Source organism: Cuculus canorus, chromosome 5 (assembly GCF_017976375.1).
Source record: "Cuculus canorus isolate bCucCan1 chromosome 5, bCucCan1.pri, whole genome shotgun sequence".
Lineage (NCBI taxonomy): Eukaryota > Metazoa > Chordata > Aves > Cuculiformes > Cuculidae > Cuculus > Cuculus canorus.
Window position 1 is genome coordinate 5,792,185 of NC_071405.1, and position 25,031 is coordinate 5,817,215.

The following is a 25,031-nucleotide window of genomic DNA, read 5'->3' on the forward strand; positions in this document are numbered from 1 at the left end:
AAACATGGCTGGCACTGTCCTTGGGACCAGCAAATCTAGTGTCCTGTAGTCATGCTGCACCTCTGAACCTCAGCTGTGAACTTTGCTGCATTTGCTCCAGCTACTGTGTTAAAGGTTGTCCTGGAACAATGCTGGTGGGAAGCTTTAGATTTCCTGACCTTAACTTATGTTTTAATACCTCCTTGTGTTTGGTTTTTAATAGTTCCTATCATTCTCTGCTGACCTGTGTACTTGAAGCTTACCCTTCCAAGGAAAGCGTAGCTTAACTGATTTCGGTGAGAAGAGCTCTTAGCCTTCTTCTCCACTCCCTCCTATTCCCTCTGCTTCCCCTGCATCTTGTTCCTCTTGTATGCAGTCATCTAAACTGCGTATCAACTTCAGAACTGAAGGCTGTGGCTGCCATTTACATAACTTCCTAAAAGATCCTTCACGTTCTCCTTACAAGTTTCCTTCTGAGCTCTGTCACAGTACAAGGAGCCTTCTTTTTTTTGGATATGAAGAGTGTTTTTTACTGGAAATTCAGTCTGATGGGGATTGCTATTTGGACCCTGACTGCGTGGTTTAAGACCTGTCTCATTAAATCTCTGCAACCCCATAAAAATTTTAAATGAGGTTGCAGGGGTGTAAATAAGACAGGCACTTAGCCCAGCGTGGTTAACTAGCCTGATCCTATAATTCTTCAGCAGCTTGTTGGATATCGGCTGAATTGGCAAGGAAAAGAAGATTTAAAACAAAGCATGTGCAAGATGAATTAAGTGTTCTCAGTATGCACTTTTGTCTTGCTTTCAGTTTATTGCTGCCACTGAAAGGAGAACTGCTGTCCTTCTCGTGCAGGTTGGCCTGCAGGTGATCATCCCTCATCCTCCTGCTTTGTAACAGGAAACTAAAGAGAAAAGTGTCAAATTTTGCATCAAAACCAACCTTTTTCTTCTTAAAGTCCTTGACCAAAGACAACTCTGCTGCTAAACCTGGCGGTGACTTGTTTTGTTTCATGAAAGCCATCTGAGAGTTGAGGAAGGAGGGGTGTTGGATGTGGTCGAGCCCTTAATGAGTCGAGAGCGTGTGGGTGAACAGCGAAGAGGGTGTTGGGCTAATTAAAGACTTGCTAAGAGGAGGCCTGAGGAAGCTCCTGCTGTGTGCAGCCACTGTGCTGAGCTCAGCTTTGTCAGCGCTTCCCTGCGAAGGGAGGCAGGTGGTGGTCCAACCACCCTGCTCCGCTATGGATGCGCTAGCATCCTAAAACCACATGATTTCCAAAGTGCCTGAATTTGTTAAATGATGCACTCTTAGATTTTATCTCTTAAATACCAGTTCTGCTGGGTTTTATTGTCTCCAACAGCAATTCCTCCAAGAATCTCTGAGAATGGTTTAAAACATCGTTCCGTTGCCTTTTCCAGATGTCTGGGAAGTGACATGTGCCTGCCCAGCTGTTCTTGGCATCGTGCTGAGCGGCATGGCTGTTTTACTCTTGGATTCTGGAAGGAGAATGAGACTAAGTTACCTTGTCTGATATTCTGGCACTGTTCTGACTCCAGTAAGTTAGATGACACTTCTTAGTCAGACCTGCTCTGGTTGCTGTTCTGGCCAGGCTACACTTGAATTTTTTAATTGTAACTGTTATCTGTCCGAAAAATTAGTCTGCTTAAATATTACTTGAATGTTGTAGTTTTCCCGTGCTTATCTTCAAGCGTAAACCAAACCAAGAGAAGCCCCCTGCAGTTGCTACTGAAAGGTAATTGGACTGCACGGATGAAATTTTTAATGAGGTTTTGTTTTAATTGGGAGGATTAAGCAGTTCACCCTCGCAGCTCTAGGAAGGTGGATTCAGATAAGCAGGTATGTGGTGATTTCTTCTGAAGGTTCCGGAGGGAGTGCTTTTATCAGGAGCTGCTGGTGGATGAGGTCTGTGTTGGAGATAGTGTTGCTCACAGGGCTTCTCTGGGGAGCCTTGGGCATTAGGACCGGGGCAAACCACCCTGTAAATTGGGGTAAACTCAGGTCTTTCATTTCTGCTTCCTTCGCTGTACTGGTGGGATGCTGTCCCTTGTGTCGATCTGACACGGGATGTGGTGGCTAAAGCACTGCCTTCTTGCTTCATCTTCTGGGAAAAGTGAGGCTTTTTTTTAACTTATAACAAGCTGACTTTAAACAGAGAGATGGAGATCTCATGGTGTATTTTCTCCTGGCTGATGTAAACACTTTGGGCCACGTTGATGCAAGGACAGGCCAGCAGCATTATGAATCTCTTCATGAAAACACCCTGGGATGAAGCACTGCCTTTGATGAAGGATCATGAAAAGGTTGCAGAAGAGTGATAAAGGACTTGGAAAGAAGTGTGGGCTCTGACTAGAAGTGAGCCGAGTGGGCTTGCAGTCATCCTTCCTTTTGGCACCTGATAGGACTTGAGCTAAAACCTTGATACCCTGGAGACCTGCCCATAATAACAGATCTAGCCCCCAATCTATGTCATCTGTGATGAATCTATGCTGGGTCTGTCTAGTAAATGAAGCTTAAATCAAATGCTTTCTTGCCTCTTTGGGCTGCTGGTTGTTCCTTTCCCAGGCAGTGTGGCTGAATTGGAGGATACTTCTGAAGAGACACCATAAAAAAGCTTTTTTTGCAAGAGAAAATGAATTTGACTTCTTTGCTGGGGCTTATTTTTTGTCATTAGAAGAAAGTAGCATGCCTACAGCCCTTCTACATGTGAAAGCATTTTGTTGGGGGAAGTAAACTATCTGCCTTCATCAGTCATGTTCTGCACTATCGACTTACAAGCTGTGGTAGTTAAATCTGGACTGACTTGAATGCCCTCACTTGAGAAATGAGCTTTCTTGTCTGGAATTTTGTACTGATTAGTGCAATAACTGCATGCCTCCGGTTGGATGAGCTGTTCTACAGCAAACTTAGAGGCCATACTGTGTTTTTTACAGTATTCTTTTTTCCCTTTAGAATAGTCTTCTGTTCCTACATTGACTCTTTACCTTCGCTCAGTGTGAAAGCACTTCTGTGGTGAATGCTGCTGCAAAAGAAGTTCTTAGGGATGATTGTTTGTAGTCTTAAGGCAGAAGCAAACGTCTAGTCCATGCTGGAAATACCTTTTGCTCTTCAGTGCCTTGGCTCCCCTGTGACAAATGATGACTCAGGACTGTGGAAAAAGTGTGAATCCCTCAGGTTTAGGGGAAGTAGGTTAGGATCCGAATCCATATCTCTCCTTGTAGTGTCTTTCCAACGTTGAAGAGCCATCTGCTGGGAAGTGGCTTCTGCTGGCTTGGGCTTTGGCAAGCAGAGGCTGAAGACTGTGCACTTCAAACATCAGCTCAGCTCTGCTGACAGGTATTTTCCCTCTCTTAGGTGTTGCAAGGATTTTTGTCTGTTACCGAAAAGCTTTGAATGTATAATTTCTCTCCTCTTGAAGCTTCTGTGGGTTAGGGTCAGGTTATCCTGCTTTCTGTGATAGGATCCCATTTAATGGATGTGTTCTTCCCGATAGTCATGTTCCTTGGCTCTGTGCAATAGGCCAGATGCTTGATATTTATTGTTGTTAGAATGAGTCCAGAGGAGGCCACGAAGATGGTCTGAGGGTTGGAGTACCTCCCATAAGAGGGAAGTCTGAGGGAGTTGGGGTTGTTCAGCCTGGAGGAGAGAAGGCTCTGAGGAGACCTTTAGAGCAGCTTCCAGTACTTAAAGGGGCCTCCAGGAAAGCTGGGGAGGTGCTCTTGATCAGGGATTGCAAGGATAGGACAAGGGGAAGGGTTTTAATCTGGAAGAGGGGAGACTTAGATTGCATCTTAGAAAGAAATGTTTTCCTCTGAGGGTGGGAAGGCCCTGGCCCAGGTTCCATCCAGATGTGGCTGCCCCATCCCTGGATGTGTTCAAGGCCAGGTTGGATGAGGCTTTGGGCAACCTGATCCAGTGGGAGGTGTCCCTGCCCATGGCAGGGGGTTGAGACTGCATGGGCTTTAAGGTCCCTTTGAATCTGAATCGTTCTATGGTATTTCTTACAAAAGGCCATGCTTGATTTGGCTCTGCTTCCAGAGCAAAGCATTTAAGACTGTCAATGCTACCCAGTCTATAAAGACTCCAGATGGCTTTGCAGTGAACATGGTTGGGCTTGGATGAACTCATCAATGTGGGGATTTTACCCTGATTTTTGCTTAGCTTGTGCCCACTGCTTGCTTAGGTGTCTTAACCTACCATGGTACAGCTCTCTGCCCAGAACGCTGTTGGCATATAACGAGAGCCCATCTACATTCCTACCAGTCGTCTCCTTACACATACAATTGTTCTTGGCAGCATTTTGGAGACAATAGATGGTGACATTATTATTGATTGTGTGAAAGCATCAGATCAGTAAGAGTTGTCCTAGAAAGGCCTTCCTGCCTTGACAATCAGCTGTGATCGTAAAAGCAATGCAGAAAACAAACCTCACTGGAAGAAAGTGTTTGGTAGAGATTTCTTAATGCCTCTTTCTCCTCTTGCCAGAACAGGAGGTAGTTGTAGGCCCTCATCCCTAATCCTGTCATTATTTATGCTCTTCTGCTTCCTATTCTGTATGGACACATGGGTGGCCAAGGCCCAGTGCTGCCATACAGATGTGAAGTGGAAGAAAATAAACCATGGCATGCATGGTGGAGAAGATACTTCAGTCTGCCCTCGCTGCTCTTGACCCATGTGAGTGGCTGCAATAGGCACAGGAGGAAAAGAAATGGCTTTGTTATATGTATGGGCCCATCTGTGAAGTGGATGTTGTTCTTTCCACCCTTGGGAGAGAGCAGGACTGATGTTGCACCCTTTCTGATGAGGTCGCTGCAGCCTTGAAAAGTTAAAGCAGAGGCATGAATGAATACAGGACTGTTCCTGTAGCTTGGTCTAGTCAGGCTTTTGAAGTCTGTAATTGAACGTTTGTGAATCCCTGTGCTCTGTTGCATGGCAAGAGCTGTAGATGGACGGAAGAGGGGTAGCTTTAACCTGGCATTGCTTGAAGAGAGAGCATCATGGTACTACTTAGGTGGCTTGTTCAGTGTCTGTGGGGCTGTTGCGGAGATCAAAGCAGATCCTGAGTCTTCTGTCATGTTTTGGCCAGCCAAAACTTCTTGAAAAGTAGATTTTGCTCAATGGTGTGTGAACCTAAGTCACAGCATGGTTGAGTGTCGTTGTGCTCCATAGCGCTCTTCCTTTCTTCATGGGCACATCGTGCAGATAGGTTCTGGATATGCACTCTGTAGCAGTCACTCGGGTTGCAGGAGCCTTTGCTTAGTGCTTGTACAGGAGAGTTTTTTTACATACTGCAACTTCCTGAAAACCAGTTAGTGGCAGCTGCTTGTTAATCACAATTTACTTGGCATTCCTCAGGTGCTCCTGGGCATTCACACCCTACAGTGGCTACTGTACAAAAATGACATCTCAAGACATCATGAAGCACAGCAATGCTCCATGTTATTGTTTAGATATCATTGTCCTCAGGATCTGGTGTGAGAAAGGCTGGGAAGGGACAGAGGAAACGAGAATTTCAGGTTTTGTCCTGTCACTGCCTTTTTAATTTTGTTTGGGTTTTATTTTCAGTTCGTGAGTGAATCTATCATCCTCTAATGAGACACTCTTGCAGCTCAGGGCACAGCAAGCGGTCTCTCTTGTGTACTAAACCTGACAAATGATGGTTTCTTGCATCTTGTGAGGAGTAAATGTGTTTGCAAACATTAATGGAAGATGTCTAAAGATAGAAACATCACTCTTGAGTGAAGGTTTCAACTGTAAACAGAGGCTCTGATGTGTGTTGCCTTCAGCAAGGTTATGACAACAGTGGCTTCAGCTCCACCTCGTTACATGCCATGGTACAACCCCCCCATCTCTCTTCACTGCTGTCACAGATTGTTTGTACCACATTCCTGATGATGTTTCCCCCTCAGTGTGGGGTTACAGCTGCTGCCCTGTGCTAATAGAAGTGATGCGAGTCATTTGTTTCCTCCTGTGTGGGAGAAGTGTGGGCTTCTGCAGCTGTGGAAAACCCATCGGGAAGCATGGATTCCAGCACAAGCTCTCTATGAAGAATGATCTGATGGCATTTGGAGTGGCCCAGAGGAAGAGCTGGCCCTGTGATCCCCTTTCCTGCAGCAGGGGATGGTCTGGAGAGGTCAAAGTCATGGGCTGAGTCTTTTCCTTGCAGAATGCTGGCTCTTGTCCGTCTGCTTTGGACAGTGCTGGTTGTGGGTTCTTGCTAGGTTAGGGAAATGCCTCATGAAGGAGTTGTGAAGTGGTCTCTCTTCTCTGTGCTAACCTACAAAAGTAGTCATGGATATGTACAGTTTTATAGTACAAAACCTTTTTCTGAAACAACCATAGGGACCTTTTACCACCCTGAAACACAAATCCCACCCTATGGATATCGCTGGTTTTGCTAATGGATCAGTACAGAGGCCCATGATGAAGCTCAGCCATGGCTGTTTTGAGTGACTATTAATAAAGCTGAGAATCCCTCTAAAACTCCATTTAAAAATCTGTAATTTTGTCTCGGACTTGTTTTCTTGGTGCTTTCCTAACAGCAAATTTGAATGCCTCTTGCAAGGTTGTCAAGTCTTTCAAAAATAAAATCTTTGACCGGTGATCTGGGAATCTCATTTTCCAGGGCATTCCTGCTGCTTGCATCTTTCTTAGGTTGCATCGTTGTCACAGTGGGGATATGTTAAGTATCTGGGGGCTCTTTTTTTTGTCCCTGCTTCAATGAAGGAAAAGCAGAGCCTGCTTTACAAGTTACAGTGCTTATTTAGTCTGTCAAAGGTTTTGTGTTTCCTCCCTCTTGGAAGTAAGTCTTTAGCTCTGTCCCAGCCTACTCTTGCATTACCCTGAAAAACAGCAGAAAATGCGAGTGTCTGCTTGAACTATAAGTGTTGAAGTCTCCTAGGTGTTACTTTGGTGGAGACAGGATACCATCCCTCCTTGATAGGACCACTTGGCAAGCAAAAGCTAAGATTCAGTGCATGCACACGGAGAAACGGGATCAGTTTATGTGTAACTGGGAGATCTATAAGAGGAAGGGTGGCTCACAGCAGAACTGCTGTAGGTGCTGGATATGCACTTGCTTCAGTGAGCAAAGGGGTATTTGTGACCTCTGTCAGATGTCCTAAAGTGCTCCTGCAGTTGGGCTCCAGGTGAATGCCTAATCTCATAAAATCACAGAATGGTTTGGTGAAAGGACCTTAAAGCCCATCCAGTTCCAACCCCCTGCCATGGGCAGGGACACCTCCCACTGGATCAGGTTGCTCCAAGCCCCATCCAACCTGGCCTTGAACACCTCCAGGGATGGGGCAGCCACCACTGCTCTGGGCAACCTGGGCCAGGGCCTCACCACCCTCCCAGTAAAGAATTTCTCTGTTGTATCTCATCTCAATCCCCACTCTTTCAGCTTAAAACCATTCGCCCTCATCCTATCCCTACATTCACTGATAAAGTGTGACTCCCCAGTTTTTATTTGCATAGATTTGTCTGCAAGAACTCATAATCGTTTTCTTGGTTGGAGTCTAGTGCCTTGACTAGGAGGTACTAGCATTTCATTGCATGTTTATCTTGCTTCTTTTGCAAGTTGAAATTTAGCCAAAACTGAGGGGTGTATACAACTGTGATACACAAAATAGCTCCCAACGGGCTGCAAATGCATGTGTAAATCTGAGTGTCCTATGAATCTGCTGGGCTTTGCACTTTCAGTCCTTGCTACTTTGAGACACTTTTGTTTCTTTCATTTTAAAGCTGCTGTTGAGGTCCTGGAATGTGTCAATTTAGAAGGGAAAATGTGATTTTTGTAAAAGCTTCTTGTGAGAAGCAGAAACCCCCAGCTTGAGGTTCTGATACCTGCTTCTATTTTCCCTCTTGTGACACTTACCCAGCATTCTGCACAGCCTGCCCATGGCTTTTAGGCTCCTATTGGATATCTGCTTCTAAAATCCTACATTTTTGAAGTTTCTGCATTTTTTACAAGTGCAGCTTCCTCCTTATGACCACCAAGTGGTGCTCTGTGCTGTACCTTGCAGCAAGGCAAGCTGCTGGCATTTGGGGGTGGGGGGAGGCGGTTAAAAAGCTGTTTCCAGAAATTGAAAAGCGCTAGAAAGAAGGAGGAGGAATCAAGTCAAGCCCTTTCTTTTCCCCTCGCGGTGGTTACGCTGCGAGGACTGCATTATTCACATCTCTGTGCTGTGGCTACTCGATGATTGATGTAGGCTGGTGATCAGATGTGATAAGTAGTCTTGGCACTTTCAATTTGGGTGTTCAGCTTGGCTGCCTGCTGGGCTTCAGAGGCATAGAGATGGCTATCTGCTGCTTCAAAACTAGGTGCTGGCAGGTGTGACTGATTTTGCTTGCTAAAATTGCAAGAAGCTTCTAAAAACCTTGTCCTAGTCTAGTTTTTTGGACGTAGATATCTGATCTGGTTTTTCGTGGCTGCTTTTCCACCCAGTCCGTCTAAGGAAAACCTCTGCTCGTGTTCCTCCTCTGCTGTTCGCTAGCTGTTTAGTGCCTTTGCTATTAAAGTTTGGAAATTTTTATAGCTGTGCTGCTCTCAGCAGAGGCAAAAGACCTCCATTAACTTGTCTTTGCAGGTTTCCTGTAAGCGCTCTCCAGGTACCATTCTCAGATTTATAGAAGCTGTGTGTTTTTTATGGAAACTGAAAATTCTTATGTTGACTTGAAATGATGGGCACGTTATAAGACAGGAACTGCCTTTAAAATATAATGGGAATTTAAAGGGCTAACTACATCTCTGTAAGTGCCGTTAGGTGCTCGGTGTGGTATAACTGCAGGAATGATCATTACTTTCCAGGTACTGAAAGCTGTGCTGTAGCAGGATGATGCAGCTAAATTCCAACAGCTCCTTGGGATGAAATGCAGGGCTAGAACTAGAAGGTGGCAAGTGGGATTGTCTTGTCTGGTGAGCTGGAAAAAAACTTGCGGTGTTTTAAAGTAAATCCTTGTATTAGAAGGAAAGGAGATGTCATGTAACAGCACAGTGAGTGCAGTGGTTTTACGACATGCGTTAACGTCCCAGTCTGAAGCAGAGGCCAAAGGAAGGAGGCCAAATCCCCCAGTTAGTCAGATAGAATCACTGAAGTTGGAAAAAGACGCTAAGATCATGAAGTCCAACCGTCAGCCCAACACTACTGTGCCTACTAAACCATGTCCTGCAGTGACACGCTTTTTGAACGCCTTGAGGGATGGTGACTCCACCACTGCCCTGGACAGGCTGGTCCAATGCTTCACCACTCTTTCAGTAAAGAAATATTTTTTTAATGTCCCATCTAAGCCTCCCCTGGCACAACCTGAGGCCATAGCCAGCAACTAAATAGTTTCCCAGAAGTTCCTTAGTTTTTTTTCTTGCGTGCTTTGTGGAACAGGTGTGCTGGAGTGCCATTGCACTGCCCAGCAGAAAGGAGGAGCGTGAAGCATCACCTGCTTTACTACAGCAGAGTTGGTGTGTACATCCCCTTGGGTGTCCTACCTCAGCTGCTCCACCTTATTATTGCTGTGTCTGTAACCTATCTGAGGTACAACTGCAATGTAAATAAAAGGATATCTGGATAGCAAATGATGATTTTGCTGGATTTTTAGTTTTTGATGTGATCTTAGATGCCGGGCTGAACCAGCTTCTTAGATGCAGGGTGAGGGGCTTTCCCAGTCCGAGTACCTCAAGACGGAGCTTTTCTACAGAGCTGAGTAGAGCTTTGTGTAAGGTAGATAGTGCATAAATATAATGTTTTATTTTTCAGCTTTGAAAAACTAATCACAAGAAATTAAAATTCGCTATTCCACGTACTGTCTTTCATGGTGGGTAACTCTGTTAGTAGCTATTATATAGCTTGGATGCAGACTCTGGCTGAAGATGACCTTCAGGCTGGGAAGAAAGACTATGGGAAGACTGGCTTTATGTGTACTCTGATGTAGTCTTTCTTCAGTATCTGTGGCTACTTGTGGTCAGAAATAGGATGTGGGCAGAAAGGACGTCTTGTTTGATCCGGTATGGTTGTTCTTGTTTGGCCATTTGAAATTCTAGCAATGAAATATGGCCTAAATATTTATTTATGTGTATGCTAACAATACAGTCGTCTTAGGAATAAGAGGGGTAGTGAATCCACAGGGATTTCCTCAGCATCACATTTGTCTGCTCTCATATGAAGTATTGGCTCTGCTGCCTTCCTTCTAATACTGAGTTAAGTCTTCCTTGGTTGTAGCTTTGTCTGGTGTAAATCTGTCATGACAGGAGCACCAGTATAAACCTGCTGAGGATCACTGCCATCACCGCTGTTCTCCCACACCCAAGAGCCAATCTGCCAGCACACGTCAAAGCAAGATGCTTTTTATGAAGGAAGAGCCATATCAGTCTAATTGGTCTGGAAAGCGTCGTCTTTTCCAGGGCTACGAAGGGCCTGATGAAAGCTAAAAATAGAAACAACTTACTGCTATCTTCAAGACTGGAAATCAGGGAAATAGTTCTCCCTTAAACTGAAATTAGTTGTGCGGAAAGCACCATAGTTATCTACACTCAGGTATTTGTACACGTGCAGGTGATTGTTTGCGCTCCACTATTAGGAAGCAGAATAACAGTATTTCTCACTAATGTATTTGATGGTCTAAGGCAACATCTGATTGTTACTTAGCAGCTTCAGATGGTGGTGAGCTCTTCCAAATTAATGTCTTTGGGGGTCTTTCCTGGCACAAGTTCGTTCAGCTGGTCTGTCTCTGGAGGAGTGATATCAGCTGGCTGTCTTGGTACTCACCCATACAGATGTATGAACCTTCTGTCTTGTGGGATGTTTCCTGATGTTGCTTTTGTGTCTTCCTGGCCAGAGGGTGAGGAAGAGGATGAAGAGGAGGAGGAAGAAGAGGAGGAGGAGGAGGAAGAGGAGGAAGACAAGGATATAGACTCGATGGATGAAAGCATGGAAGGTGACACAGAGCTTCCAGGTTTCACACTTCCTGGCGAGACCTCCCAGGAGCCCATGGCTGGCCTAGAAAACCCTGTGGCCCAGTTGGCAGGGGTGTCCTACCAAGTTCCTGACACCATTGAATGGGAGCAGCAAAACCAGGGTCTGGGTAAGAGAAAAAGCCTCTTCTTTCTTTGTCCTTACAGGGAACAAGTTTCTTGCTCTTCACTTTGCATGGGGCAGCCCTTTGTGCTGGGAAATCTCGTAGGATGGCTGTCAAGCTAAACACACAGGAGGTTCATCACTGAGAGAACCCCATCCACCAGTGACACCTCATTGAACTTGGATGCGTCCCAGGCAACGTGGCCTGGGTTTTCATTTTGGGGAGAACTGCTCTGAATACCTCGGACCTCTTAATTTCTAGAGCTTAGAGTTGTCTTGCTCCAAAGGTGGACAAATAAATAACTTCTCAGATGAGATTGATGGGGAAATTTCCATTCCCTTTGCCTGAAGTGGGTTTGTGCAGGGAAATACATCCATGAGGACAAAAAAGAGTTGAGTAGCTGCTAATGAGCCCATTTGCTACTTCAGCAGCACTTTTCTAAGTGCTACTTTTCTGGCATTTTGAAGGAGTGCAGGTCCAGGCATGGCATAGTGTTAAGCAAGACAAACCTACAAAAGCCTCTATAAAGCTTCATACGGTTTATTCCCACTGTACGTATAGACCGTGTGTTTAATGACTGGTCTAATTTATTCCACCTAGGAATAGCTTATCAGTGTTTTGTATGTGTGATATCCATCTGATGTAAGTCAAAGCTGGTGTAGGACAAGGCAAAGTTTAGAAAAGAGCTTGTCCAGCTTGGCTGAGGGCTCTGGGATCATTTCCCAGCATACTCAAGTTTCTAAGCTAAACCCCATGAAAAGCAGTGGAAACCTTTCAGATGAAGAGGTGGGAACTGAACCACCTCTGTACAGAAGGTCTCTGTCTGTTAGGGACCCCCAACATAAGAAGGATATGGAACTGTTGGAATGGGTCCAGAAGAGGACTACAAAGATGATCAGAGGGCTGGAGCACCTCCTGTACCAGGACAGGCTGAGAGAGTTGGGATTGTTCAGCCTGGAGAAGGCTCTGGGAAGACCTTAGAGCAGCTTCCAGTACTGAAGGGGACTACAGAAAAGCTGGGGAGGTTCTTTTTCCAAGGGCATGTACTGACTGGGTGAGGGGCAATGGCTTTAAGTTGGAAGGAAAAAGATTTAGATTAGATGTTAGGAGGAAATTCTTTTTTGTATGGGTGGTGAGGTTGCCCAGAGAAGTAGTGGCTGCCCCATCCCTGGAGGTGTTTGAGGCCAGGTTGGATGGAGCTTGGAGCAACCTGATCCAGCGGGAGGTGTCCCTGCCCGCGGCAGGGGAGTTGGAACTGGATGGATCTTTAAGGCCCCTTCCAACCCAAACCATTCTATGATTTTATGAACTAGCTCTTTTGAGAAGCTCATCAAATAACGAAACCCCAAACCTCTTATATTTTATGTTACAAGAAATACCACTTCCCCATGATATTTAATTTTGTTTCAGCCTGTTTGGTCTCCCCCCTGTAATTTCTAGCCTGCTTTAGTGTGGTAACCTTTCTTTAAATTGAATGAAAGAGTGTGTTTGAAGAACGCCATGGGAGGGTTGATCTTTGAGGGCAGGCTGAGTTTGCATCAGGTCTGGTATCTCCCTGTCCCACTAACTGCTGCTTGAAAAACATTTTGTTTGATGGTTGCCATGTCAGGTTTGTTTCATGTGTCCTGTTATCCCACCAGGCTGGACAGGAGCTGTGTGAGTGGAATAATTCTGAGTCTTTAAGGCTTTCTGTTTGGCTTTGGTGAGCTGGATTAAGAGCTACGTGACGGTGCTCAGAGGAGAAGTGTGCAAGAACCATAGGGTTATGATGGGAGTCACATCAGCAGCTTTGTGGTCATCTTGTGCATTTCCTTGGTGCAGGATTTTTGTGGTGTCTTGAGAGAAAACATGAAAGAAGCAGCATGTTTTCTGCACTTGGAGGAAGCAGTGGGGTGGCTTGATCAGCTCTGAATTAGTCAGTCTTGGCTATGGGTGATGGTGCTATGTGAAGTGTTGAAGAGAGGCAACGTTTTCCAGACTCTGAGATGTGTCCTCACGCACCAGGCATCGCATTGTGCAACATGGTACCTCTTCAGCTGTCTTGGTACCTCTAACCGTCCTAGCTAGGGTGTCTGATGCAATGTCATCTGGCTTGGGTGTCCAGAGGGCTCTGATGGGGGCCCTATTCCCAGAGCGGGAGTAGGGCCAAGCACTGTGGGGAATGCTTATTTTGTCTGGAAGGGTGCCTAGAGTCTGCTGAAGATGCTGTTATATATGACATAGGCTGTTACCATCAACTTTAGGGCTGTGGAGGAGGTTGTTCTGCATAAGCCATCATGTGCATCTCTCTTCATAGCTGATGCAGGTCTCAACTGGAGTCACAGCTGTGTTTCTAGCCCTACTATCTTTGCTGCTGGAGAAGGCTTGGGGTAGGAGATGCCTGTGAGATGCATTGGTAAATGAAGCAGGTGAGAAAGCAGTGACCAAAGGCTGAAGCTGTCCCTGGTGTCTAGTAAACACACCTGGCTGGAGAGGTTGTAATAACTGTGCTCGGAAGATAAGCAGGCCTGGACAATGTGTAGCTCTAACGCTCCTTCTGTGATATCTTCTGTTATGAGAGGTCCTCATCCTAGGCAGAGCTGTGCTAGAGGATACAATCTGCAGTATCTCTTCTGTGTTCTTTTCCTGTGCTCTTCTGAACAAATGAGCCCAGTTCTGTTTCTGACCCTTCAGCCTTCATCGTCTACCATGTTCACTCTTTCTTAGACATTGGAAAGGCCATTTTTCCCAATATTTCTGGTGTTGAATAAATTGGCTGTGTGGCAAAAGGCAGGATTTATCTTCCTAAATTGTGTTTTATTTGCTATTATGCAAATTGGAGGAGCCCCTTGTGAAAGTCTATCAAGTTGGGTCAGCTGCAGAGCACTGAGTCTGGGCAACTGAAGGACTGGACGGATGTGAATTTCTGTGTTCTTTGAAAGTGCCTGGCTGGGTTACATGTCACCAGATCCAAATAGTTTGGATTGCCTTTCATTTAGAAGCCATAAGGGCTTTATTAATGAGAACAGGAAGTATGGAAAAAATGTGTAGCTCGTGTCAACTGGAGGAGGATTGCTAAGAACAGACGAAATCCCCCAAACCAGGCAGGAGGCCAGAAGAGCTGCCCACGCTGTTCTGCTGGAGGCCTGGAGAGACCAGACTCACCATGAAGGGCTCATGAAGCTTTAGATCTGCTGGACGTGTGCAGGGACTATTTCTCTTTGAACCTCTTTTTCTCTAAGTGCTTTTCATTTATAGCTACCTCTTTGAAATCCATTTCCTTTAAGTGTTTTTCTTCTAAAGCTAAAATTAACTTGCCTTTAATTTTAAGACTGCTTCATAACCGCAGTCCCTGGAGGGGGGAGCTGCAGTTCTGAAGGCAGGTGGGTCAGGGGCACTGTGCTCCTGCCTGTCTCAGCTCACGGCGTGCGTCTTTGTGTGTCCCAGGGAAGAGCTCGGCACACCTCTTCCTTTGCCAAATGGTGCTGAGATGTGAAAAATTCCCCATCTTGTGTGAGTGAAATATGGTTTAGAAGGGTAAGTTGTTCTGCTTGACCTGGGATATGACATGGGAAAAGAAGTCCTGAAGAAAGGTAGCAGTATCCAACAGAAGAGTGCAAGATGAGGGTACACCATCTAAGCACCAAACTCTTACTGCTGGCATTTCCCTCTTTTAAGATACTTTGCCTATAGGTTCTTCTCCTGGGGATGCATCTGTCCTCTCTGGCCTTCAGAATTTTTGACATTTAGCACTAAAATCTATAGTATGGAAGAGCCCAGAAGTACTGGAGTAGCTATTCTCAGCTGAGTTATTATTGAGTTTGCTTGGTCTGATGGCTGACACACTGCATATCCCTAGAGAACAAGTAACTTGATCCACAAATGTCTTGGCAGAGCGAGAGGCGGTTTGCATTTTTGTAGTGGTCAGTGAGAAAGTGCTGGAGAAAGAGAATCGTTAGAAATGTCAAATCTAGGAATTCAGATGGTCCTACATTAACTCCAGCTGAGCAAAATCAATTTATAAGTGCCAGTAATGAGGCTGTCAGTTTTGCAGTCCATCAGCTGATTCTCTAACCTGTGATATTTAAACAAGTAGTGAAGCAGAAGATGATGTCGTCTGTGCTTTTATAAAATAGAAGCTGATCCTCCAAAAACTGTTCTGATGGCCTGCAGCTTTGGAGAAGGAAGGTCGTGAAAATGCCTCGGGATCTCTTTTGTTGTCCTGTTCAAATGCTTTGTCTTCAGAGTTTGCCAGGAAAGGATGCTTTGGGACATCTCTGCAACGTGTGTAAAGTGGTTTTGACCTCTCTCTGCTTGTTCCTTGATTTGCATGTGGGTGATGTGTGGTAGGTAAACAATAACTGTTCAGAGAGCTTCAGTGGGGCAGGAAACTTGGGATTTCTGGCAGTGAATAAAAATACATCATTTTTCCCTGCTCCCTCTTTTGTGACTCCTTGTGTTACAAGAAGAACTGCAGTTGGTTTAGATGGGTTCAAACCTAGTGAACGGTTTCTAGGTCCTCCTTTGGTTATTCCTCATGATGGCCTTTGTTGTACACCTCCATAAAGGCCCTCTATTTCTGTGTTGGTGGTGGCTGCTGTGGCTGTGGTGTTCTCTCACTCAAGAGTATGTGTTCTCTCAGTGTCTGGGAGGCTCCTTGTTTTACGGACCGTGAGCCAAGTCACACCAACTTAACTTGAGCTGTTATGGGAACATTGTGGTAGAGCACAAAAATGTCCCTAGGCTCCCAAGTTATATATTGCTCATCTATCATTCATATTCCAAATGAAGTCCTTAACTGTGATCTCCTGCTGTCAATAGTAAGGTAACACCTGGAAGTCTGCGGCAATTTACTAAGCCTTTAATTTTGCTGCTTTGGGTCATGCAGTGGTTTATGTTGAGAGACAATGGCACTGACTTCTTGAGGCGTATAGAGTTTTGACTGTGAGGCTCAAATTACCTACGCTGAGGTCGTTATGGTGGACTTAAGTTGTTTAAGATGTTGACTGAAACCGGTTGCTTTATGCTAGGCTATCACTGCTGAGGCTGCACCTCAAATTCTGTGTTCTGTTTTGGACTACAAGAAGGACATTAAGGGGGTGAAGAGTGTCCAGGGGAGGGCAATGAAGCTGATGAAGGGTCTGGTTAATGAGTCTTACGAGGAGCAGCTGAGGGAACTGGGCTTGTTTAGCCTGGAGAAGAGGAGGCTGAGGGGAGACCTTATTGCTCTCTACAACTGCCTTGAAAGGAAGCTGTAGCAAAGTAGTTGTTGGTCTCTTCTCCCAAGGAACAAGGGATGGGATGAGAAGAAATGTCCTCAAGTTGCATCAGGGGAGGTTTAGATTGGGTATTAGAAAAAATAGCTTTACTGAAAAAATGATGAAGCATTGGAAAAGGCTGCCCAGGGCATTGGTGGAATCTACATCAAAAAGGCATTAAAAAACCGTATAGATATGGCACTTGGGGACATGGTTTAGTAGGCACAGTGGTGTTGGGTGGATGGGTGGACTGGATGGTCTTAGAGGTCTCTTTCAGCCCCTATGATTCTAATATGAGATAACGGCAGTAAGCAGAGGAGAGCTTGCTTTGAATCAGAAACCTTATCAGAGGAAACTCCATGTTATCCTCAAATCTTGTTTTATGGGCAAAGAGGAGGCACACCTCGAATATATATAAACCCGAGAATTTATTGCTAATATAACTGAAATTTGAAGAATCTAATCATTATTAATCCATATCTAATTATTATAGGAAAAGAAATAATAATTCAGTTAGGATTGTTTTACACATGTTTCATAATTTCTGTGCTCTGTCCTGGTGTTATGCTTGTCCTTCCCTTGTTTCTGTGGCTCCTGAGGTTGGTGACTTTATTAGGGCAGATCATCAACATCTGGAGTCCTTTGCCAGGAGGAATACGATATTCACATTGATGGTTTCTTCTTCCTCACTTTGAGGTCCACTTCAAATCATTTTTGTGTATTTACTAGCATGCTTTTGCACCTTCTTCTTTCTTCGTTGACCTTCAATTCCATATTGCATCTGAATTTACTATATGTGTTGGCTTTTATGTATGTTATATACTTTTGTTTTTGTTCTCTTGTTTACCTTAAAGACATTTTGGTGTAATTCTACATTTCTTTAACTGACCATTGGTGTGTCATTTCCACCTGTTTATGTCAGTGGAAGAACAACATTACAGGGCTACATGATCATGCTGTAGCTTGTAAGAAGTCATTTGAGTTGCCTAATTCCTCAGCATCTGTTAGTATTTTCTGTGTACCCATGGAGGTATTGTGTGCAGTGGATTTTGGACCATTCCTGTTGATGGGATTTAAAGATAAAAAAAAATTAAAATGACAATTTAGCAAAGTTATGAAGGGTGGCAATGTAATTCTCAAAAAAAATATATCCCATGTCTGCGTTCCGTGTAGTTTTGTGTGTAGGATCTTAGTTCTTACAGTAATAGAACATCATCTAACTCCCACTTAGGTAATGACAAGGCACTTGGACAGTAAATACACTTTTTGAATGCTATTTTTTTTTTAAATGGATAAAATAGTATTTGCAGCTCCGTGTAGTTAGTTACACAGAAAATTGCTTTAGCTCTATTGCGGATATGTGGTCACAAATTGTGCTGCTTAAACCATGTAACGGATGCCACTGGTTAATGGAGTAGCAAAGGCAGACTAGAGGAAGATGATGAATATTTGAATGTCATTTTTACAGGGAGTTAGAATTAATGCTTTTATGGGCAAAAATAACCAGCTTTAGGAAGACAGGAGCTGAGACTTCAGAAGTTAGTAGCGTGTTCCTTAATTACTGCCCGAAATGGATCTATTTTAAGTACTCTTCCAGCTCGCATTATTGGAACATCAGAGTGTCTTTTAATCTTTAATTCATTTATCTTCTTAATTACCTTGAAAGGGTGTTCATGTTTTGTAGGTGATAAGCAGAAACACAGGGAGGCCAAGTGACCCCACCAGCTTCACGAGGGAGCCTTTAGCGGAGTAGGGATTTGAATGAGGTAAATTAAATCAGTGCTTGGGCATTTCCTTGTCTCTTACTGGAAGGGATGCGCACACCTGCATTTCTCCCTGGAAGACGTGCAAAGGATCACATAAAAAGTCACCACCCCAACATAAGGGACTGAGCCCGTGGAAATTCCAGGTGAGAGAGGCTGGCAGGATCCAGGGTCAGGAGCAGAGCCAGCAAATTCTTCTTTCCGAGTAGTTCAAAGTGCAACTGCCTGCAGCAATCCTGCCCTCTGTAGCTTTGCCCCATGAGTGTTTATGGGAGTTTTGTTGCACAAAGTGTTGGTCACAAGCTGTCTCGTTCCAGACAGCTGCAGATTGAAATGAGCAGTCTCAGAAATATAGATGATTATTTTTCCTCTCTTTCTGTGTGCTCTGAATAATTTATATAGTTCCAGATGTTCCTTGAGAGCTCCCCTTCCCTCTCCCAAGCAGTAATAAAGCTCCCGTCATCAATTTGTGCCCAAATCAAGTTTCTGTTCCTTGTGAGGGATGTGTGCTCAGTTTAGAATGGCTTTTTTTTTTTAACTGTCTTAAGAGATGGTTGATGATTGCGTCTCAATCCTGGAGCAGTCTCATATTTAATCAGGTTTGCCTTGTCAAAGGCTATTTTGCATCCGCGTACCTGTAAACAATAATGATCCTCTCTGCCAGCTTGGTGTGACATACGCTATTGTCATGACAGAGCAGCTCCCAGGGGGGAACAATTCACATCAGAGATGGCTTTTTCTTTTTGTCAGATTTTATCCCAAGGTGTTTTGGGGACTGTGGCTCTTTCACCTCTTTGATAGTGCTTTGTTCTTCAGCCTGGCTTGCTCTGAAGCCAGCTAAGATAACGAGCTTTGCAGACAAGTCCTGCACAGGCTCTGTAGCATGGTGTTCAGTGGTGTGGTGAGAAGCAGCCCTGTGCCTTGTGCTGGGACTTTGGACAATGGGACCTTCCAGGAGACGTGAAACTTGGACAAGTCTGAGCCCCATGGTCCTTACCTACCACCCTACTCTTCCCTTTTTCCATTCAGCACAAAACTGCTGTGCCCTTGTGAATGAGGCCTTTGTGTTTTAAATGGGAGAAGCCGACAGGATTTCTGTTCTGCTGTGAACTGGGATGAAGAGTTTCCAGCCATGGAGCATGAACCCCTAATGAGTTGGAGCCATTGGTTGGAGTTGGAGTTGGAGTTGGTCCTTCCTCTTGGAAGCACCTCAACTCTTGTGCTCAACACAGAAATCAAGACCAAGAGAAGGCAATAGAGATGAGTATAACAGAAGATTGGAGGGTGTTTTGGTGATTCCCGGCTCTGAAAGCAAGCAGCTATCAGAAACAGGTGAAATAAAGCTGTAGTTTGTGGTAAAAAAAAAATTGTATGTGCTTACAATTTATCATTGGGAAGGTGAAGACAGCAGGGACCTTTCTACGTGGAAACCTCCAGCGGGAAGCTTAGGCTGATATATTAGCCTCATGTTTTTTGTGGAATATATCAAGAAACAGCAGCACTATAACATCCTTGAACACATTACTTTGAAATGGCAGCCTTTCCACATGGTTTATGCATCTTGTTAAACCTGTGTCAGAGGAGGTCTGGCTTAAGGCCATTTGTTACCAGCCCTTAAGTGCTGCCTCTGGGGTGGATTTAGAGACGTTTGCTCAGGTTTGGCCTTGTCTTCCCTCTCCCTGCCTGTGAAGAAAATGGGATCCCATCAGACAAGGCTGTTAAACTGGAGTTATTGGCAGTTATGAAGAGATCCTGTCTATCCACAGTATTTCTGCCTCTCTTTCTTCATTTCGGAGTGAGGTGGTGTGAAGCCACAGAGAAATGATCTGCTGGTTTTTTTGGAGGAGAGAGGAGACTTTAGTCCCCATGGCCGACATGGTATGAGATGTCCCAGCTGAAGCCTGACTGACCAAGGGGAATATTTCTAGGGGATGTTCAGGCATGGATGAACCCCACCCTGAGGGCTGCTGTCACTCCTGCATGTCCTAGTCCTTGCTACCCTGCTGTGAAAAATCTCCTGAAATACCTGCAAAGAAAGAGTGGTGGCTTCTGTGGTGGAAATGTCTGTCTTCCCAGCTTGGGACAGAGGAGCGTTGGGTGATATTTGTATGTAGAGAGCATTAGGGGAACTTTTCTGAGGGGAACTGAAGTCTGCGCCACCACTCACCTACAATTTGTCTGGCAGACCATAGCTGGTCCAACTCTCTGCTTGCTGGGAAGCACTGAAAGGCAGCCTGCAGCAGTACCAAGCTCCTCAGCTTTCCCAGCACTGGAGGACTCCAAAAAGGCTTTCTGTCTGTACTTCCAGTGGCTCTTGTTGGCCGAAGAAAGCAAAGCTGGAAAACCCAAATGCCTGGCTGAGCATTTTTGACCTTCTCCAGCTGTCTGGCTCAATCCATCCTTCTGCTGCAGTCTTTAGAGTTAGGATGTGTCTACCTTGGAGCACAGCTGGGCATTTGCTGCCTTAAGTAATTTATCTTGGTTTTTCGCCTGGATTAAAGGATAGGGTCCATTAGCCTGCGCAGAGCTCTATGCTGCGAAGGCTGGACTGCATCTGCTAACCAAGCACCATCTAGGTTTCTGCCCAGCGTGGTGAGGCAGGCAACCTTCTAGGCTGTCAGCTGCGTTCGTACTGTCTGTCTGTCCCCCCCGTCTGTCAGCCCTGCTGTAATATAAATTGTAGTGTCTTCGTTGTCTTTTTAATCTACAGTAATCCTTTTTTCCCTCATGTCTGCAATATCAGTGTATGCGTGTATCATGTCTTGGTTTGCTTTGCCTCTTCCTCTGTTCTTCAGTTTATGTCTGTCAGAAAACTTGGCTCCATTTAAACAGAGGAGATGGTTTTCAGCCCTCTCTCCCTTTGGATTTGAGCAATCACTTAGCTTGATTGAAGAACACAGGGCAGTAGCTTTCCCTCAGTGAGAGTTATTAATTTTTCCTTTATGTACTAGTCTGGGTGGCCTTTGCCTTGTAAAAAAGAGACTTGTCCTTATGTTGGAGAAGTCACATTTATTTTCTAATAGTGATGTATACTACGGTTCTAAAGATGTGTCCATTTTCATGGCATTTCAGCTCTCCAAAAAAGAAGCAGAGAGAAGGAATGCGAAGATTCAGCACCCTTGAACTGCCTCTGTCCTTCTGGGGATTTGCGTCAGAGGCTGATTGTCCAGGTTAAAATGTTGGCTCCATTGTAGAGCCGATAAGAGGAAAAATAGAGGAAAAGAGCTCATTGCAGTGAGTAGCAGGGAGAGAGATGGTAATTTATTGAGAAGATGGTTTTAAAATATTCATAGAATGGTTTGGGTTGGAAGGGACCTTAAAGACCATCTACTATCGCAGGGACACCTCCCACTGGATCAGGTTGCTCAAAGCCCCATCCAACCTGGCCTTGAACACCTCCAGGGATGGGGCAGCCACAGTTTCCCTGGGCAACCCGTGCCAGGGCCTCACCACCCTCACAGGAAAACATTTCTTCCGAAGATGTCATCTAAATCTCCCCTCTTTCAGCTTAAAACTGTTCCCCTCGTCCTGTCCCTGCATTCCTTGATAAAAAGCCCCTCCCCACCTTCCCTGTAGCCCATTTAAGGCCCTTCCTTTCTAATGAGACTGTGTATACATTTTCTCTCACCTTGGGCAGTGCAAACCACACATGACTGATGCTCACCCCACCTCTCTTTTGTTGTTGGTTCAAATTAAGACCATTTGAGGATCAAAAGAGATCCAGGTTCCTTCCTGGAAGGATGCTGTCTTGGTGCATGTATAAATCCTGCCCTGCCTGACAGCAAATTTAAGAATGTGTATTGGAAATAAACAATTTGCTTTGATTTTTGACTGACAATAACGTAATTACCTCAAACTTCAAACAATTGTTGTTTAGCAAAAAATGCTGGATATCAGCATTAATCACAGAGAGGGGTGAGAATTACTAGAGGCTTTTGGTTTTGTTTTTTTTCCCCTCTCCTTATTTTTAATCACAGCCCCATCCAAGCCTGTGATATAATAAAGGGTTTCAGCATGGCTGTTCTCTGATAGCCTATCATTTATTTTAATATACCAGTAATGCCATCTGTGCTTGAGACTTTATTAATGTGAAGTGAGGCCAGGAGTTTCCCCAGTTTTATTCCTTTTCGAGATTGCGTTCTCCATCACAGAATCACTAGGTTGGAAATGATCTCCAGGATCATCGAGTCCAACCATTCCTACCAACCATTAAACCATGTCCCCGAGCATCTCATCCACCTGTCTTTTAAACACCTTCAGGGATGGTGACTCGACCTCCTCCCTGGGCAGCCTCTGCCAGTGCACGATGACCCTTGCTGTGAAAAATTTTTTTTCTGATATCCAACCTGAACCTCCCCTGGTTGAGCTTGAGGCCATTCCCTCTTGTCCTGTCCTCTGTCACTGTGGAGAAGAGCCCAGCTCCCTCCTCTCCACAACCTCCTTTCAGGTAGTTGTAGAGAGTAATAAGGTCTCCCCTCAGCCTCCTCTTCTCCAGGCTAAACAACCCCAGCTCTCTCAGCCGCTCCTCGTAAGACTTGTTCTCCAGCCCCCTCACCAACTTCATTGCTCTTCTCTGGACACGCTCCAGAGCCTCAACATCCTTCTTGTGGTGAGGGGCCCAGAACTGAACACAGTGTTTGAGGTGCAGTCTCACCAGCACTGAGCACAGAGGGAGAATGACCTCCCTGGACCTGCTGGTCACACTGTTTTTGACACAAGTCAAGATGCCATTGGCCTCCTTGGCCACCTGGGCACACTGCTGGCTCATGTTCAGTTGGCTGTCAACCAACACCCCCAGGGCCTTCTCCTCCAGGCAGCTTTCTAGCCAGACTTCTCCTAGTCTGTAGCGCTGCACAGGGTTGTTATGCCCCAAGTGCAGGTCCCGGCATTTGGCCTTGTTGAACCTCATGCCATTGGCCTCAGCCCAGCAGTCCAGCCTGTTCAGATCCCTTTGCAGAGCCTCCCTACCCTCCAGCAGATCAACGCTTCCTCCCAGCTTAGTGTCATCCGCAGACTTACTTAGGGTGCATTCGATCCCCTCATCCAGGTCATTGATAAAGACATTTAACAGGATGGGACCCAGCACTGAGTGCTGGCAGACACTACTTGTAACTGGCCTCCAGCTGGAGTTAACTCCATTTACCACCACTCTCTGGGCCCGGCCATCCAACCAGTTTTCAACCCAGGAGAGTGTATGCCTGTCCAGGCCAGAGGCTGGCAGTTTCTGAAGCAGAATGCTGTGAGAAACTGTGTCAAAGGCTTTACTGAAGTCCAAGAAGACTCCATCCACAGCTTTCCCTCATCCAGTAATCGAGTCACTTTGTCATAGAAGATGATCAGGTTAGTTTGGCAAGACCTGCCTTCATGAACCAGTGTTGCCTGGGCCTGATCACCCGGTTCTCTTGCGTGTGCTTCATGATAGCACTCAAGATCACCTGTTCCATGACTTTCCCGGCACTGATGTCAGACTGACAGGCCTGTAGTTCCCTGGGTCCTCTCTCCGACCCTTCTTGAAGATGGTTATAACGTCAGCCAGCCTCCAGTCCAGTGGAACTTCCCCCATCAGGGACTGCTGGAAGATGATGGAAGGGGGTTTGGCAAGCACGTCCACCAGCTCCCTCAATACTCTTGGATGGATCCCATCTGGCCCCATAGACTTGTAAGTGTCTAATTGGGCCAGTGTCTCCCCCGTTTCCCTCTGACTGCCGATGCTGCTCATTTAGGCTTTTGCACAACCCGGTTTTGCAGTAGCGGATGCTGAGGCTTATGCTTGTTTTTAGCAAGGAACTCAATGTAATCACTGGAGCTGAGCTCTGGCCACTCATTCTGCATCCACAGTGTGCATCCCTGGGGGACCCCCCATTTTCTTCGGCAGTGTCACGTTGCCATCCTCCTGTCACAATCCCCATAAGCTTTTTGTTCTCTTCCATCCATCATACCAGCTCATGGAGGTCCTGTCAGGAGATCGGCACCAGCACATGCGGCATCATGATGGTCCTTCTGTGCATTTGCTGCACATGCAACTTGAGCTGGCATTTCTCTTTGCATGCATGAGAACAGCTGTCTACCACCAGTGGAAGGTTCTGAAGGGCTCTCAGTGGCCTCTCTCTCCACATACCACCCCATCAGCATGGCATGGAATTGCCCTGATTTTGTTCCCTTTCAACACAACTGTCCCCAAACCCAGATTTGAGCGTGTCCTTTGGTTTAGGATTGAGGAGGGATCTCAACATCTGCCCTTCCTCCTTGCTTTGCCCAGCTCAATTCTGGCTTTTCTTGCAATTGTCCGTAAGGAGGTTCTGGAAAATGATAAGGTAGGATTCGATATAAAAATCCTGTCAGGAATATATCTTCCTCATGTGTTTTGTTATTTCCTGTATCTGTAAGAAGAGTTTAAATACAGTCTCTTTCTATTTTTCCGTTATAGGGAGTATTGGTTAGAGTGTTGATTATGGCATTAGAGGGAATGAATAGCCTTGAGGAAGCAGTGCTCACACAGGCTCTTCTGTAGCCAAAACCTGTTCCTGTGAGTGAACTATGAAGGCTGGATTTTATGAAGTGTGAAAAATGTGCTATTGATTTAGAAGATGTTTTGAGGTTTAGAGGGCAAAGATATAGTCTTCCAATTGAAATATTCTGCCGCTAAGTGTGCAGCTGTGTAACGTCTAGGCTGGAGGTGGGCTTTTTTTTGCCAGACAAAATGCAACTCCATACTTCTGTACGCTTTGCTGTCTTTATTGTAGCCAGCAAATTCTTCCTGATTGCAGCCTTCCGTAAGGTCTCATGGCTCAGGCTTATATCAGGCTACAGAGCATCAGCTGAAGCACAGTAGCTGCTTGTGAGTGTGGGCTTAGTCATGTGCCATCATTTGGCCTCAGAAAAACGAGCTGACCTAGGTAAGAGCACCTTTCATTTCCCGTTGGTTAGGAATGTGCCCATGGCTAGTCTGCCTTGGCTCAAGTAG

General features: G+C 45.4%; 1 protein-coding gene across 3 annotated transcripts in view; it reads left to right on the forward strand.

The window, feature by feature from the left end:
• Window positions 1-25,031, forward strand: part of ARMH4 (armadillo like helical domain containing 4) — a 71,103-nt gene that overhangs the window by 15,204 nt on the left and 30,868 nt on the right. For all 3 annotated transcript variants that reach the window (XM_054069021.1, XM_054069020.1, XM_054069022.1), the window contains exon 5: window positions 10,828-11,073. In XM_054069021.1, coding sequence (XP_053924996.1) covers window positions 10,828-11,073 — 246 coding nt within the window. The remainder of the gene's footprint in view (window positions 1-10,827; window positions 11,074-25,031) is intronic.